A 15384-nucleotide genomic window follows, 5' to 3' on the forward strand; every position below is an offset into this window, starting at 1 on the left:
GGGAGGCAGAGGCAGGCGGATCGCTGTAGTTCAAGGCCAGCCTGGTCTACAAAGCGAGTCCAGGACAGCCAAGGCTACACAGAGAAACCCTGTCTCAAAAAACAAACAAACAACAACAAAAAAAAAAAAAAACCAAAAACCAAAACAAAACCCAGTGATGGTTTAAACTAAAAATTTTCTATCACCTGGCAACAAGTCAAGGACATTATGTGAAAATGTCCTACCTGCTCTCTGTATAACCAAACTTCATTGCCCACTAGAAGTAATCCTAGGGATACCGTAAGAAATGAAATATGGCAGATGGATGTGTTTCATTTCACAGAATTTGGAAAACTAATGTTTGTATACCATACCATTGATACATATTTAGGGTTTCAATTGGCAACTGCTTTTTGTTCTGAGAAGGCTGATTCTGTAATTGCACCTTTACTGTAAATAACGGCTATAGTGGGGAATACCTGTACAAATAAAGACTGACAATGCCCCTGCATGTCTTCAGCAAGAGGAACTAATTGTGATTTATAATACAAAGCACAATATAGGTATACCACACAATTCTGCAGGACAAACAGTTGTAGAAAGATCTAATCACACCTTAAAGGAAATGCTTATAAAACAAAAAGAAAGACTAAAGACCCCCCTCCAGGTATAGACTAAGGCGTGCTCTTAAGTTTAAATTTTCTCAATGTTAATGAGAAAGGAACAGCAGCAGTCACGAGACACTGGGTTGTTAAAAAAAACTTTAGATTTGAATCAGCCTAAATTCTATAAAGATGTTAACATCAGAATGAAAGCGAGTGAATGTTTGTGTCGGGGACACAGATTTACTTGTATTTCCACAGGAAATGAAAAGCTGTACATACCATTAAAACAGCACTTGGGAGGGGAGGCAGGTGGATCTCTGAGTTTGAGACCAGCCTGGTCTGCAGAGTGAGTTCTGGGACTGCAAGAGCTATACAAAGAAACCCTGTCTCAAAAAACCAAAACAACAAAAAACAGATAAAAGATTAGAAATGAGGAGGAGAGATTGCCTAAAAACCTTGGCTGAGGCGGGCGTGGTGGCACACACCTTTAATCCCAGCACTCGGGAGGCAGAGGCAGAGGCAGGTGGATCGCTTTGAGTTCGAGGCCAGCCTGGTCTACAAAGTGAGTCCAGGATGGCCAAGGCTACACAGAGAAACCCTGTCTCGAAAAAACAAAACAAAACAAAAAAACCTTGGCTGATAAGTGGAAAAGCACTTACATCATTGAAAATGTCTGTTTCTAACCTCTTGCTTTGCCCAGCATAAATAAAGGCTTAAAACAGAAGTGGGGTAGGGGAATGTAGGGACAATTCCGGAATTTCAGTTTCTCTAAAAAACACAAATAAACCCGTGTGTTGTTGGCACACACCTATAATCCCAGCACTTGGGAGGCAGAGGCAGGCAGATCTCTGTGAGTTCGAGGCCAGCCTGGTCTACAAAGAGAGTTCCAGGACAGCCACGACTACACAGATAAGCCCTGCATACCAAAAAAAAGGAAAATAGAAATATTGTAAGAATATGTTTTTGTTTAAATCCCAGGCGTGAGGATATGGGGCTGCTCCCACAGCCGCTGACTATAATCTGCCTGTGTACTAGCAGAGGCATGGTTTTGCCAGCTGCAGATAGTTTTGTGACATTTGGAATTCTGGAAACATTTCAGAGAGTATACAAATGCAAGGGCCCAAGGAGGCAGGACCAGGGTGGTTGTTGATCATTTGGGGAAGCTGGTTGCAGTTTCTTAGTAGCCATAGTCAAAGAAAAAGTAAGTTAGATTCAGGGATTTTCCTAATCTGTCCCTCCCCTCTCTTCTTGTTTCTCTCCTATCTAGTGTTAGGGAGTGAGGGAGTGAAACTGGAGGGATAAAGGGTGGGGAAAAAAGAAACCACAAATAGCAAAGACTGGCTACACAGACCTTTAGTAAAACCCAGCCCCCTATGCAGACAAAGAACAGAATGTACAAGAAACAGCACAGGTCTGTTTACCCACAGTCCTCCAAAGTGAGGACAAGGGCTCTAAAAGGTCCCAGCCCCTCCAGTGGGAGTCCTTGGGAACACACATGCTGTTCTACAAGCAGTTGCCACTGGTCAGAGAGATGGAGCATCTGACAACTAGGACTTTGAACTCCTAAGGATATTTTTTTGTTTCTTGAAACAGGCATGTAGCCAAACATGACCTTGAACTTCTGATCCTCCATTGCTTCCACAGGAATGGGAGGACTACAGGCATGTGCCACCATGGCCAGTTTAATGTGATGCTAGGAATCTAACATGGCTCCATTCCTGCATGCTAGATGAACACTCTATTTATTGAGTCACATGCTCAGCCCTGGGCTAGGGAAACTGCAACACGCCTAACTGGCCAGCCACCTTTGACAGGTGAGAAGCCCAGGTTGCTGCCTAAACTGCTGAGATGGTGATGGGAGCCACCACGATCTCGGGAGGGGGGGTGGGGGGGGCTCTTCAGCTGATGACAGGTAACACCCGTGTTCCATTCTTCCCTTCAGCTTTGTTTCTGTGTGCATGACGCTTCCCTGCAGCAAGAATCTCAGGGGCACTTAGTACCTGCAGTCCATGGGAGACAGCCTCCCTATGGGAAGCCTAGCCAATGACAGGGGCCTTAGCGAGGCAGCTTGGATTCAACGGGACCTAGAATCCCCGTGTCCTAGTGGCCTCATTAGGAGCTGAGTGCTACCCTGCATTCTCCATCTTTACAGACAGGCGACTATGCAGAGTCCCCACCAGACCTTCTTGCCCATGGTCGCTGAGCTGCTGGCCTCTGCTGTATGCTCTGTAGTCCTGACTGGCCCTCGTGTCCTTGGATCTGGGTGAGACAGAAGTGTCACTAGCGAAGTTTCCTCTAGTTGCACCTTTAAGGAGGCCTGCAGGTGACACATAACTTGGTGAACTCTTCTCACAAGCCACAAAAGCAGAGGGGGCTGAGCATGCATGACTGCCCTGGTGGCGCACCAGCCAGGAGCGGCAGGTGAAGCTCTTGCCACACGGGCCACAGGTAAAGCGCTTCTCCTGAGAGTGGCTGCGCAGATGCCGCAGGAAACTGGGCTTGTGCGTGAAGCATGAGCCACACTGGGTGCACTGGAAAGCATGCTCACCGGAGTGCACACTCTGGTGCACTGTCAAGTTGGCCAGGCGTGTGAAACGTTTGTCACACTGGGTACACGGAAATGGTTTCTCCCCCGTGTGTGTGCGCCGATGTTCCACTAGAGTGGACAGGCGCCCAAAACGACGGCCACACTGTGCACACGGGAAGGGTCGTTCTCCGGTGTGGGTGCGCTGGTGCTCCAGCAGTGTGGACAGGCGGCCAAACCGCTTCTCACACTCAGCACATTTGTAAGGCTTTTCCCCAGTGTGTGTGCGATAGTGCGTGGTAAGTGTTGACTGGTGGACAAAGCTCTTGCCACACTGGACGCAGGTGTAGGCACGCTGGGCTGTAGGTGCACGACGGTTCCTAGGGAGAGTGGCGTGCTGCGGAGCACTTTGAGGACACTGGAGACTGGCAAAGGGCTGAGATCCATGCTGTGGGTGCTCGTGCTGAGTGCTGAGCTCTCTGACACTCAAGTTCTGCACATTTTCAGTGTCCTCAGTAGCTGGCACAGGTTGATTCTGACAGCCTCGGGGATGGGAGGCCACCTCTCTCTCTCTGGAAACAGGAAGCAGATCCCCACAGGTTCCCTGCTCAAAGCCCTCCTTGCCAGGTCTCCCTTCAGTTGCCCAAGATGGCGCAGGAGCCATGGACTCTCCCTCCAGGGTCCTTTTCTTATTAGACATCCAGGTTTCTGGTGAGAGGAGACACAGCAAGGAGTCATCTCTGCCACAGGCTCTGGAGGCAAAACACCCGACCCTCTGTGCTTTGGTGGCAAAGGCCTGAGGCTCTCACTGAGTTATCTACATGTCAGCCAGATACCCTTGCAGCTGAGCCCTGCCTGGGGGAAGGATTTTAAGCTTTGTCACAGGTGAAAGCAGTCTTGGCGGGCTTTGCCCTTGGTCACACCACGAATACTCCCTGAGATTATCCTTGAGATAGACTGGGTGGAGCCATCCTGGGCCTGGAATTCAGGAAGTGGACCTGGGGACTCCACCTGGACTATTGTTTCTAATCGACCCTCAATGGGAGACAGGCAGGCGAAGAGGACTGACAGCAGCAGGCTCAGACCTGGCTTGAGCTCACGTGGATCGGGAAGAGGATCAGTGAACAGGCGGGACCAGCGCGCAGGCCAGAGACACCTAGGGACCCGTCCCGTGGAACAGATACCGGAAGGTTCACTCTTGTTTCCCTTTAACCTTTTCCCCCTTTTGTGTAAGCTAGTTGGGTTGTATAATAAAGTGTAATTGTTAAAAAACAGAGCCAACACGTGCCTCTGCTTAAGGTCTCTTCTTCTCATCTGTACTTCAACAGCCTCCCAAGAGCAGCTCCAGAGGATGTTCCCCGACAAGCCCTGATCTGTGTCACCAAGACCATGAACAAGATAGCCTGCCTACCACACCTTGACTACACAAGGCCTCTGCCTGTAAATACACTGCGAGTGTGCATACCTGCTGAGGATACTGTCCACATTTTTTTTTTTAAATCATTCTCAAAGGGGTCTCTGGCTCAGGCATGGTTTCCTCTTCTTATGTTGCACTATTAATTTGTGGCAATCTTTCTTTTAACTGAAAAGCCCTTGTGGGGATGGGGAGTTGTGTCCTATGCATCAGTCGGTTCTTGCAATGCCCAAAGCAAAGCAAGGAGACTGTGGGAACAAACTGACAATCTCATGCAACTTTGTGGGAGGATGGCCACAGCAAAGAAACAGCAAGATAACACAAGATACTTGCTTGCTGCCACTTCTAGACACAGACACACACACACTCACACACACAAGGTCTCATACAGTTCAGAGAGCCAGAAAAGCAGTCTGACCTGGGCCTCACCTGAGCAGAGGTATGCACTGGTTTCCTGAAGACTCTTTTCATATGCCTCTTCCTCTTGCTTGATCCAGGGAAGAACACTTGGGGCAGATTCCAGCGGGCCTGTTTCTAAGAAAAAGAGAAAAAGCCCTGAGGGGAATCCGATGTCATGGCCTGTTTCCTGTCACAGTCTCTGTCCAGGACCAGTGACCAGAAAACACCCCCAACAGAACCAGACACAACATTGGCAGAAGAGATACTGAGATTTCTGATAAGGCTAACATGGTGGTGTAGTCAGCGGTAAGGAGAGCTGCCGTACATTGCTGCCTCTGACCAAGAGACAGCAGCGTTTTGTCACTACCATCCCTTTTCTATAGGAAAAAACAGCTGGCGTTTCACTGGACCCACAGATCCCTCTAGCCCTGAGACCATGTTTCTAGAACACACCTTCCAGCAGACAGCCAATAGGATGTAAGGGCTCAGACTTTTCCAGGTATATAGTTTACCTGGCCTCTCTTGGCTTAGTTTCTTCACCAATATATAGAAAAAGACAAAAACCAACAAAAGATTTCAATGGATTAATGTTTATAGTACATAGGTACTAACTTTGCTTGTTAAACTGGAAATAAATATATCATCTAAGAGAAAAGGGCAAATCTTTCTCTCCTAGTACTTTGTTTGTTTTTTTTTTTTTTTTAAAGATTTATTTATTATATATTCAGTGTTCTCCCTGTGTATATACCTGCAGAACCAGATCTCATTACAAATGGGTGTGAATCACCATGTGGTTGCTGGGAATTGAACTCAGAACATCTGGAAGAGCAACCAGTGCTCTTAACCTCTGAGCCATCTCTCCAGCCCATTTTGCCCTTTTTTTTTCCCCCTTCAAGACTGGGTTTCTCTGAGCGGCTCTAGTTGTCCTGAATTTGCCACTCCCCGGTCCTAATGTGGTTTTTTTGTTTGTTTGTTTTGAGACATGTTCTTACTTATGTAGACCAGGCTGTCTTTATACTCAAAGTTCCACCTGCTTCTGCCTCCTGAGTACTGGGGTTAAAGATACGTGCTGCCACACGCAGCTTCTACTTGCTTCCTAACGGTTACCTTGACCTCAGTGGCAAGGCCGCTCCCTAGGAGAGGTGGGTACAGTAAGCTGAAAGGCACTGGGGTCTCAGATGCCTTGAGCTGACAATAAGCCTGTCAGGAGTGAGGAGCCATCTTGTCTAAGCTGCCACGCATTATTTGGGTGTGGGGCTTTATCGATCTCTCTCTGGAAGCCTACGTAGTACAGTGCCCTAGAGCACATGTCCTTAAAGGGCCAAATAACCTCACTAATCTGTGCCAAGCTCTAAGATCTACATCCATACCACAGCACACCAAGCGTGCACCTCCATAAGGAATGTTAAATAGTTAAGAGAAAGAAAGAAAAAAAGAAAAGTCGAGAGCCGGGCGTGGTGGCGCACGCCTTTAATCCCAGCGCTCGGGAGGCAGAGGCAGGCGGATTGCTATGAGTTCAAGGCCAGCCTGATCTACAAAGTGAGTCCAGGATGGCCAAGGCTACACAGAGAAACCCTGTCTTGAAAAACAAACAAACAAACAAACAAAAAAAAAGTCAAGACCATTTCAATTTCAAGCCACAACTACCAATGGCATATGCTTCAACACTGGGCTAGGTTTTGAGCCAGAAATACAGGGTGAGCTTTCTGTTGTCCCGGGCCACCTGTGATCCAGTCATACTGAGAAGATGCTGTCCAGCCATGTGTACACACCTCCCTACATAGCTGCTTCCATAATTTTATCCAAACAGTTAGAAAACCAAGTTTTAGCAGGTGGCACTTCAAGCTTCAGAGAAAGAGGAGTGACGAACTACCTGGGTAAAGCACTTGCCACCGAGTCTGATGACTGGAGTTGGATTCCTGGAACCCGCATGACAGAAGGAGAAAAGTGATTCGCACAAGTTGCCCTCTGACTGCCATCTACACTTGGCGAGGTCCCTGAGTACAGACACCAATAATAAGAATAGCAGCTATGCTGGAAGGGGCTCGGGATCGAGGTGGCGGTCAGTAAAGAGAAGCTGTCAAAAAATATTATGATGTAGATATGTACCTGTGTGCTCGGGGACAGACGGTGTCAGATCCCCTGGAGCTACAGCAGCTCACAGCTGCCTGATATGGGTGTCCAGTACAGGTGCTGGGAATTGGATTCAGGACCTTTGGATAGCAGCATGTGCCCTTAGCTTCAGAGCCATCTCTCCAGCCCACGAGAAACCTTTTAAATTGGGCCTGGTGGTGCACAACTGTTAATTCTAGCACTCAGAAGGCAGAGGCAGAATGACAGCTACAAGTTTGACACCTGTCTGGTCTATACAGCAAGTTTTAGGCCAGCCAGGGCTACATAGCAAGAGAGAACTAGTTGACCTCCACACTGCTGAGTGAAAACATACTCATGTAAGAATTTGCATAATCAAAAGGCTAGAGGCTCATCAGTCCTTGTCCAGGGGATCCCGATAACCACCGTCTCAAACTCTGAGGTATCCAAATCACTTGAACATGCTGAAACTGTATGCCTATGCTAACTGACGCCTATCAATTGTGCTTTCCTCGGCAGTTTGGCAGGAAGAGCTGCCTTTGGAAACTTCTAGAAAATAAAGCAAGCTTACATCAGATGACAGTGAAGAAACTAATGGAGGGAGGAGTGACAGCCAGGGTTATCCAAGGCAGGGCAGCCCCATGTCCCTGAGGACACCACATTCCAGAACACGCCAAAGCTCCATAGGAAAACTCTGGGGACCACTAGGGACATACCAGCCAAGTCTAGCCTGCTCTGCATCTGCTTCCTGGCCATGCCTACCATAGGGCCCCAGGCCCCCTCACTGTACCACAGGACCCTCATAGACCTTCCAAGTACTGCTGGCTGACTTCTGTACCCTGGTACTCTGCCTTCTCTGTGGCGTGCCAACCCCTGCAGGGATCCCCAAACATGTTTAATCTTAGTGCAACTTGCCAACCAATCCGTGTTCTTCCTTAATTTACCTACCCAGACAGACCCCTTCACATAAGGGCTTTTCTCCTCAAACATAATTTTTAAAAATCTAAAAACAAGGAAAGGGACTCAAGGGATGGCTCTTGCAGAGGACCTAGGTTCAGTTCCTGGCACCCACATGAGGATGATGCTCACCACAGACTCCAACTCCATTTCTAGGGGATCAAGCATCACATGTGTGCAGTGCCTCAAGAGGCACATACAAACAATCAGGTGCACACACACGCACACATGCATGCACACAGAATGGTGCCTTGGCTAATCTTTGTGTTCTGAGCAAAGAGGGACCTATTCCCTTTCAATAACTTCACGGCCAGCCTGGGTTATAGTGAGATCCTGCCAGAGAGGGAAACAGAAGACTGGAGCTATAACTCAGTGGGAGGGGGCTTTCCTCAGCATTTGCCAGCTTTAATCTCTATGTACTGGAAAACAAAGCAAATGGCTTCACAATCTGCATTCCAATCTGGTGCTATTATCTGACAGAGAACAAAAACTGAACTTTCATTCTGACCCAGTACCCTTCCTCGTTTATCATCCGAGGGTGAGCCAGGCAGTGTAGAAGGGAAACAGACCACGACTCAGTTTCTTCCCTGAAGAGAGCACACCATGGTAGAAGCAGGGTAAAGAGCTGGGCCAAAGGCATGTATAGGTATCGAAAGTCTAATGGAGGTAGTAAACCATCTGCATCACCCTTGACTTTCTCCACAGCTCCTGGGTTGACAACAGAATTCAGTGGTAGGATAGGAGTAGGCATAGCTACAAATCTAAGTCCTAGGGGGACAAACATAAATAGGGGAAGCCTCCACGCTACAGAAATGGCCTGGGAAGAACTGGACATTGAGGGGCAGATTCCAACTTCTGTGTCTCCACTGATGAGCCATTTAACATCTCTGCAAGCTCCAAATTGATGAAAGGGCTCGGGATGTAGCTTCGAAATTCTAGAGCTAATCAAGACTCACACAAGAACACACTCCTGCACACTTGGCCAGAGGACCTAGAGATTACTGCTGGCCCCCACTTCTCAGATCTGAGACACGTTTACAAAGCATGGGGCTGGAGAGATGGCTCAATGGTTAAGAGCACTGGCTGCTGTTTCAGAGGACTCAGGTTCGATTCTAAATTTATCCACAGCAGTTCACAACTAACTACCTGTAACTCTGGTTCCAGAAGACCCAACACCTTCTTCTGGCCTCTACAGACACCAGGCAAGCATATGATGCAGAGACATACACACAGACAAAACCACTCATACACACAAAATAGAAGCATGTCTACACTTAATTCTAAAGACAGGAATTAAGGATACCTTCTACCAGCTTGAAAGCAGAGGAACCAGTTTCCTCTGGCTCTCAGATCCAGTCTCAATACACCGAGGAAATGAGTGAAAAGACACGTGGAAGCCCCTGGGGATGTCTCTTACCCAGAGAGCCCAGCACCTCACGGCCTTCCTTTGCTGTGTGCTTGCAGAGTTCCTTCTGCCAGTCTTCCGGGCTACCTTCCTGTTGCTCGGGGAAACACCCAGCCAGCTCTTCAGAAGTCAGAGAAACCTGGAGGAATACAAGTCCCCCGCACCCTTTCAGAAACCAGCCAGAACCAGCTCCAAAACTGTGGGCACCATTGACCAAATGCTAGCTTTTACCCAACACATTACTTTATAGAAAGGAGGACTAATGCCCAGGGTCCTCCCAGCTCTCGTGCACACCTGAATGGAGATGCTTTCTGTACATTTCCTCTATTTGAACTATTTCTCACTCTCAAAATAGTCTTTCTGGGGCCTTCCATTCTAGCCCAGCACCATTCCTTTATGTCAGCTGCCCATCCTTAGAAATACTTTCTATGAGGGACCCCCAGTGGCCACACCAGACTGAGACTCAAATCAGTGCCTAGCTCAGGCATTATCAAAGAAGCTTCTTTCTGTAGTCCATGTGAACTAACACAGAGACCCACAATGGACAATGTGCAGAGAGAGTGAGTAATTCTGGAGCACTCAGTCCTCAATGAAATGCCACCTCTCTCCTCACAGCTCAGGGACCTGTATGGAAAAGGAGGAAGAAAGATTGTAAGAGCCATAGGAATGGAAAACTCCAAGGAAACAATCCCCCAGGCACAGCAGGACTGATGTGCATACGTACCCACAGAGCCTGGCAGCATGCACATGGCCTGCACAGGTTCAAGGCAGATCGGAGTCTCTGTACTGAGGGATCTCCAATCAAAAAGGTATCTACAACTGATACCCGACGGCAAAGGAAAAATCAGTTTTCTCCAATGGAGACTCACTGAGTGTGTTAACCACACTCCAGAGCAGGCCCCGTGCCCAGGAGTAGTTGGCCAATATAAAGCAAACTCAATGGTATTTTTGCAGACTTTGTCTAATTTTTCTTTGTTTGGGCATGTTTTTGTCCTATTGGTGTTTTGTCTGTATATTTTGGTACCCGTTTTTGCATTTTTGTAGGGGCTTTTTGTTGTTCTTTAAAGAGAGAGGGGAAAAAGAACAAAGTTCAGTGGGTAGGGAGATAGGGAGGAATTGAAGGAAAGGAAAACATGATCAAAATATATGTATGAAAATAATCTTTTTAAAAATTTTTATTTATTTTTGGAGACAGGGTCTCTCTCTCTCTCTCTTTCTAGTCCTGGCTGCCCTGGAGCTCCCTATGTAGCCTACCTAGGGTGGCCTCAAACTCAGGGATCCAACTGCCTCTGAAGTCATGCACCACCACACCTAGGGAAAATTATTTTTTTGTTTAAAGACAAGGTTTCTCTGTGTAGCCCTGGCTGTCTTAGAATTCACTCTGTAGACCAGGCTTGCCTTAAAATCACAGCGATCCATCTACCTCTGCCTCCCAAGTGCTGGGATTAAAGGTGTGTACCAGCACCTAGCAAAACAATTCAATAATTCTTTTTAATTAAAAATATACTTCCCAACAACCCACTATGCCTAAGCAGACACCTTTCTGATGTCACACTGTCCTGACATTTTTTTTAAAGCTCCTTAAAGTCCTCGGTGACTAGTACTAGGCGCCAGAGTTTAGATTGGAGGCCTCCATCCACTCTATGAATACCTTGGGGGCTTCGTCCTTGCTGCTGGGGGGCAGCCTCAGGACCCAGGAGTTCCTGTTCTGCATCTGGTTCTCCAGGTTCTCCAGGCGCCGCTGCAGCAACCCGTACTCCTGCAGCAGGGTCCCCAGCACGGCCCACTTGCCCTCCAGCTGGCTGCTGAACTCCACAGCTGTCTTCTCACAGTCAGCCAGCTTCTTCTCTGCTGACCCTGTTCGTACTTCCAGGCTTTGAAGGTGGACAGCCTGGGACTCTGTTTTCTTCTCCACTGCCTGAACAGCGGCCAGGATGGCTAAAAGGGAGATCTCTGCAGACTGGATCTGGGCCTGCTGCTGGAGGTCAGTCCCCACATGCCAGTCCTGAGACCAGAAACAAGGAGATATGTTGGCTTCCAGAAGAAGGCCCCAGAACTGTTCGCAAATACAGACAGAGCACTGTCTTCTGGAATGGGTTCAGCCTCCTCACTGGTCAGATCCCAGTCTACGACCACAGACATGAGACCCCACAGAACCTTCATGGGAGGAACACTGAGCCTAGACCCATTGCAGTGGAAAATAAAATAGAATCCAAATGTATACTAGATTTAATCCCTCTCCCCTACTTACATTAGTTCCATCCGTTATTTAACCACCTTTTCTTCCTCTGGGGACACAACCCAACAGCAGGGCCACAAAACCTCCATGCCCATTGGCAATCTCAGCTCTTCCACCCACCCCACCCCCTCCCAGAGACAGGGTTTCTCTCTGTAGCCTTGGCTGCCCTTGGAACTTGCTCTGCAGACCAGGCTGGCCTCAAACTCAGAGATCCATAGGTCTGTCTTCTGAGTGCTGGGATTAAAGGCGTGAGGTGCCACAACCCAGAGCCCTCACCTCCTTTTAGAGCAGCTTTCCCCAAAATGAGGCCCTGCCGTTTTGCCCTTGAGGGATCTCTGAGAACTCAGTGACTCGGCTAACACTGTGTGAATTCCTAACCTGCCTGTCTTAGTCAGGGTTTCTATTGCTTCAATGAAACACTATGGCCAAAAACAGCTTGGGGAGAAAAGGGTGTATTCTACTTTACACTTCCACAGCACTGTGTATCACTGAAGGAAGTCAGGGAAAACTCAAACAGGGCAGAAACTTGGAGGCGGGTGCTAAGTCAGAGGCCACTGAGGAGTGCTGCTTCCTGGCTTACTCCTCATGGCTTTCTCAGTCTGCTTTTTCTTCCTTTCTTTCTTTCTGTTTGTTTTTGGTTTTTTTGTTTTGTTTTTTTTCAAGACAGAGTCAGCCTGCTTTCTTTTGGAACCAGGACCACCAACCCAGATGTGGCCTACCCACCCCAAACGCTAATTAGAAGGCCCTACAGGCTTGCCTTACAGCTGGATCTTATGGAGGCATTTTCTCAGTTGAGAGTCCCTCCTCTCAGGTGACTCCAGCTTGTGTACAGCTGGACCCTACCTAGGTCTCTACGGCCGTGGCACCTCATCACACAGCCCCTCAATAGTTATTACACTGGAAGCTAGATCTTCTCTGGCGGCAGCAGGGCCAGGGAAAGCTGAAAGCCAGCATCTTGGTTAAAAGGCGATTCCCAAAGAGTACCCTCTTGTGGAAATTTTGGTTTATGATATGTAAACATGTTTTTGTTTTAATCCCAGGTGTGGGATATGGGGGCTGCGCCAGTTTGTCCACAGCTGATAACAGCTTCATGAGACGGGTCCTGGTCTTTGCCAGTGGGGAAAAAATGCCAGAGCCAGAGAGAGAATGGGGACTCTGAGAAAGAAGGCGGCTGCTGGTGCTTTCCCTGTTGCTCCTGGTTGCTGTTGATACAGTTTGATGAGAAGTTGGAGATGTCCTGAACAGAAAATTGGACTTGCCTCAAAGAACCTGACGAGCCTAAACAGCAGAGAGTAGCTAAGGAAAACTACACCCCCTCTCTCCACTAACGTTCTTTCTCTTCTACCTGTAGGTGAGAAGGGATTGGAAGTGGAGAAGGGGAAAAGAGGTTAAAAATAAAAAAGACTTAAAAGATAGTACCTACCATACCCTGTCTAAAGGTATCATGCACAGCTGTAAATAAGACAAAGAGCAAGGAGTTCCTCTGTAGGGACAACACAACACAGGAGTCCAGGAACAGGCTTCTTCCGGAACTGAATTCTGTGCAGTTGAGGCAAAGACAGACTATTCTTCTATGACTCTGATTTCTCAATTACAAGGTGGTGAAGGATGAAATAAACTACAGGTATGAAAAGCACTAGTCTCTCTGTGATCCCTTACCATGAATCTGGCACCGAGCAATGTCTCTGAAGTCACTGGAAAGCTATTGCTAGCAGGAGATACGCTCTATTTTCAGGAACAGCATATCTCAACAGTTCACTCACACGGGTTGGAAGGCAATACACATCAAGCCTGAGCCTAATACAAGCCCACCCAATGTCTTCTAGTATAATGCTGATTTCCTACTAGCCCAGTAGGAAAGTCTTCCTGGGGGTTATTGCAAAACAGCAGGTGAGGACATATGTATCCATCTTGATTAGAATCGAATTCAGGCCTGAAAGGCCTTAGAACCCTCCTTGGCAGGAACAAGATTTTAGCTCCCAGGAACAAGTGGGCTAACTGGAGAAGCCTTAGCTCAGGAATGGATATTAGATGGCCAATAATTTGGGGGGTAGGAGGGTAAGCAGCGAGATTCCGGAAAAGGAATCACGTGGAGTAAAAACGTCCACAGCTGGTGCACCCGGGCCAGGCATTTCCTAGTTAAGCTCAGCTGACTTATATTATGATCAAAACCATGGCAAGAAAAGACAAGGACTTTATGATATGATCATAGGCGCCTTAGTCCTTCTCCCTGAGACCTTGGCTGAGCTCTACCCAATTTTAGAAGGTAAGATGTCCTCCGGGCAAATTCAGGAACCGCTTCGCACCCCCCACAGGTCGGTGAAGACCGCTCTTACCGGAGCAGCGGCCGCCTCAGTCATGGCTGCGATCGATCCTGCCTTTTCCCAGAGTCGCCGCGACGTTCCCTACAGGCAGCCCTTCCTGGACCACACACACACGAACTCGAGTGGCCGTGCGAGGCGCACAGCTTTGGGACCGCAGTCTGCAGAACGGTGAGTCGGCGGCGTTCCAGCTAGCTGCTCCTCCACGGCTCCCGGGACTGCACCACAGGCCCCACCCTCCCCAAAAGGCTCCCAATTGGCTAGCCCTAGAGGTCCCGCCCCCTAGCGACACAGAGCCCAAATTCAACTGGCTAGCTGGGCGCATGGCTAGCGCGAAGCCCCGCCCCGCAGGTGTGAGCGCCAGGTGTCTGGCTCCTTTACTCATGAACTCAACCTGTGTTGAGCCAAGCAAACCACTGAAATCACCAGCTCAGACTTCCCCGAACAAACTAGGCCACGATCACGCAGTTGCTTATTCAAATGTGTTTATAGAGCACAGATTAGGCCGAAATTGACACCTCCATCGTTCTCAGGGCCTTGTGACCCAACCATTTCTTTGTTTTACAAAATGAGCTAGAAGAGCCTGGGATCCAACTAGGACTCCATCTCTGGGCTCCTGCAACCAAGCATCCTTTGTTCGTTTTAATTATTTTTCGAGACAGGGATTCACTGTATAGCTCTGGCTGTCCTGGAACTCATTTTGTGGACCACGCTGGCCTCAAACTCATAGGGATCCACCTGTCTCTGCCTCCCCAAGTGCTGGAACTAAAGGCATAAGGCACCGCAAGGCCCTTTGTCCATTTTTAACTCAAACCACTATCTAACATGTCCTATTGAATTCCAGAACAAATGCAGTAAGCCCAGTTGGGCATGATGGCACAGGCAAGTAAATCCTAGCACTCTGGAGATAGAGGTAGGAAAAGCATGGCAAGGCCAAGGCCAGCCAGGACGACACAGCACCCCTTTCCCCACCTCTAGCACTTGAATTTGTGCTTCAAATATAGAATACTTATTTCCAGAGAGCATTTAAAGCATTAGAAAAGAGGCCTAGGAACCTCCAGAACAGCAGCAGTGGGCTCTTGTTGTTGAGGATTACGCTTGGGAAAGCTACACTGTGCCCATCCTGTCTGAGCACTCATTAACAGTTGCTGTTCTGCTTGTAGGGCCTAAGCAACAGTTGGGTGAGCAGGCAAGTAGATCCAGAACCACGGTCAAATTGCCACAGACTTACTTGCTTCCTTACCCCTGCCCCAGGAACGATGGCAGGAATTTTGAATGGCAAGAGTCTGAAGGACATCAGGAAATAGCACAGCCAGGGATGGAGGCACCTGGGAGCCCCCCTGAATGTGCTCTGGTGTCTGAGCAAAACAAGAAAGTAAACTATCAGGAGAACTGGGATCCATCACCTCAGCTTCCGAAGCACCCACCAGGCTGTCTAGGCAGCACCCAA

The 15384-nt window shown here is 48.4% G+C and overlaps 1 protein-coding gene across 1 annotated transcript; it reads right to left on the bottom strand.

Annotated features, from left to right (window-relative positions):
* Positions 1 to 2710: 2710 nt before the first annotated feature.
* LOC127194859 (zinc finger protein 282-like) lies at positions 2711 to 14202 on the bottom strand. Its single transcript, XM_051152447.1, has 5 exons — positions 13950 to 14202; positions 11026 to 11379; positions 9387 to 9513; positions 4952 to 5056; positions 2711 to 3816 (listed from the first exon to the last, which is right to left on the bottom strand). The coding sequence occupies exons 1-5, from the start codon at positions 13971 to 13973 to the stop codon at positions 2711 to 2713; spliced, it is 1716 nt and encodes a 571-aa protein (XP_051008404.1). The 5' UTR covers positions 13974 to 14202.
* Positions 14203 to 15384: the final 1182 nt, after the last annotated feature.

This window comes from Acomys russatus, chromosome 10 (assembly GCF_903995435.1).
Source record: "Acomys russatus chromosome 10, mAcoRus1.1, whole genome shotgun sequence".
Lineage (NCBI taxonomy): Eukaryota > Metazoa > Chordata > Mammalia > Rodentia > Muridae > Acomys > Acomys russatus.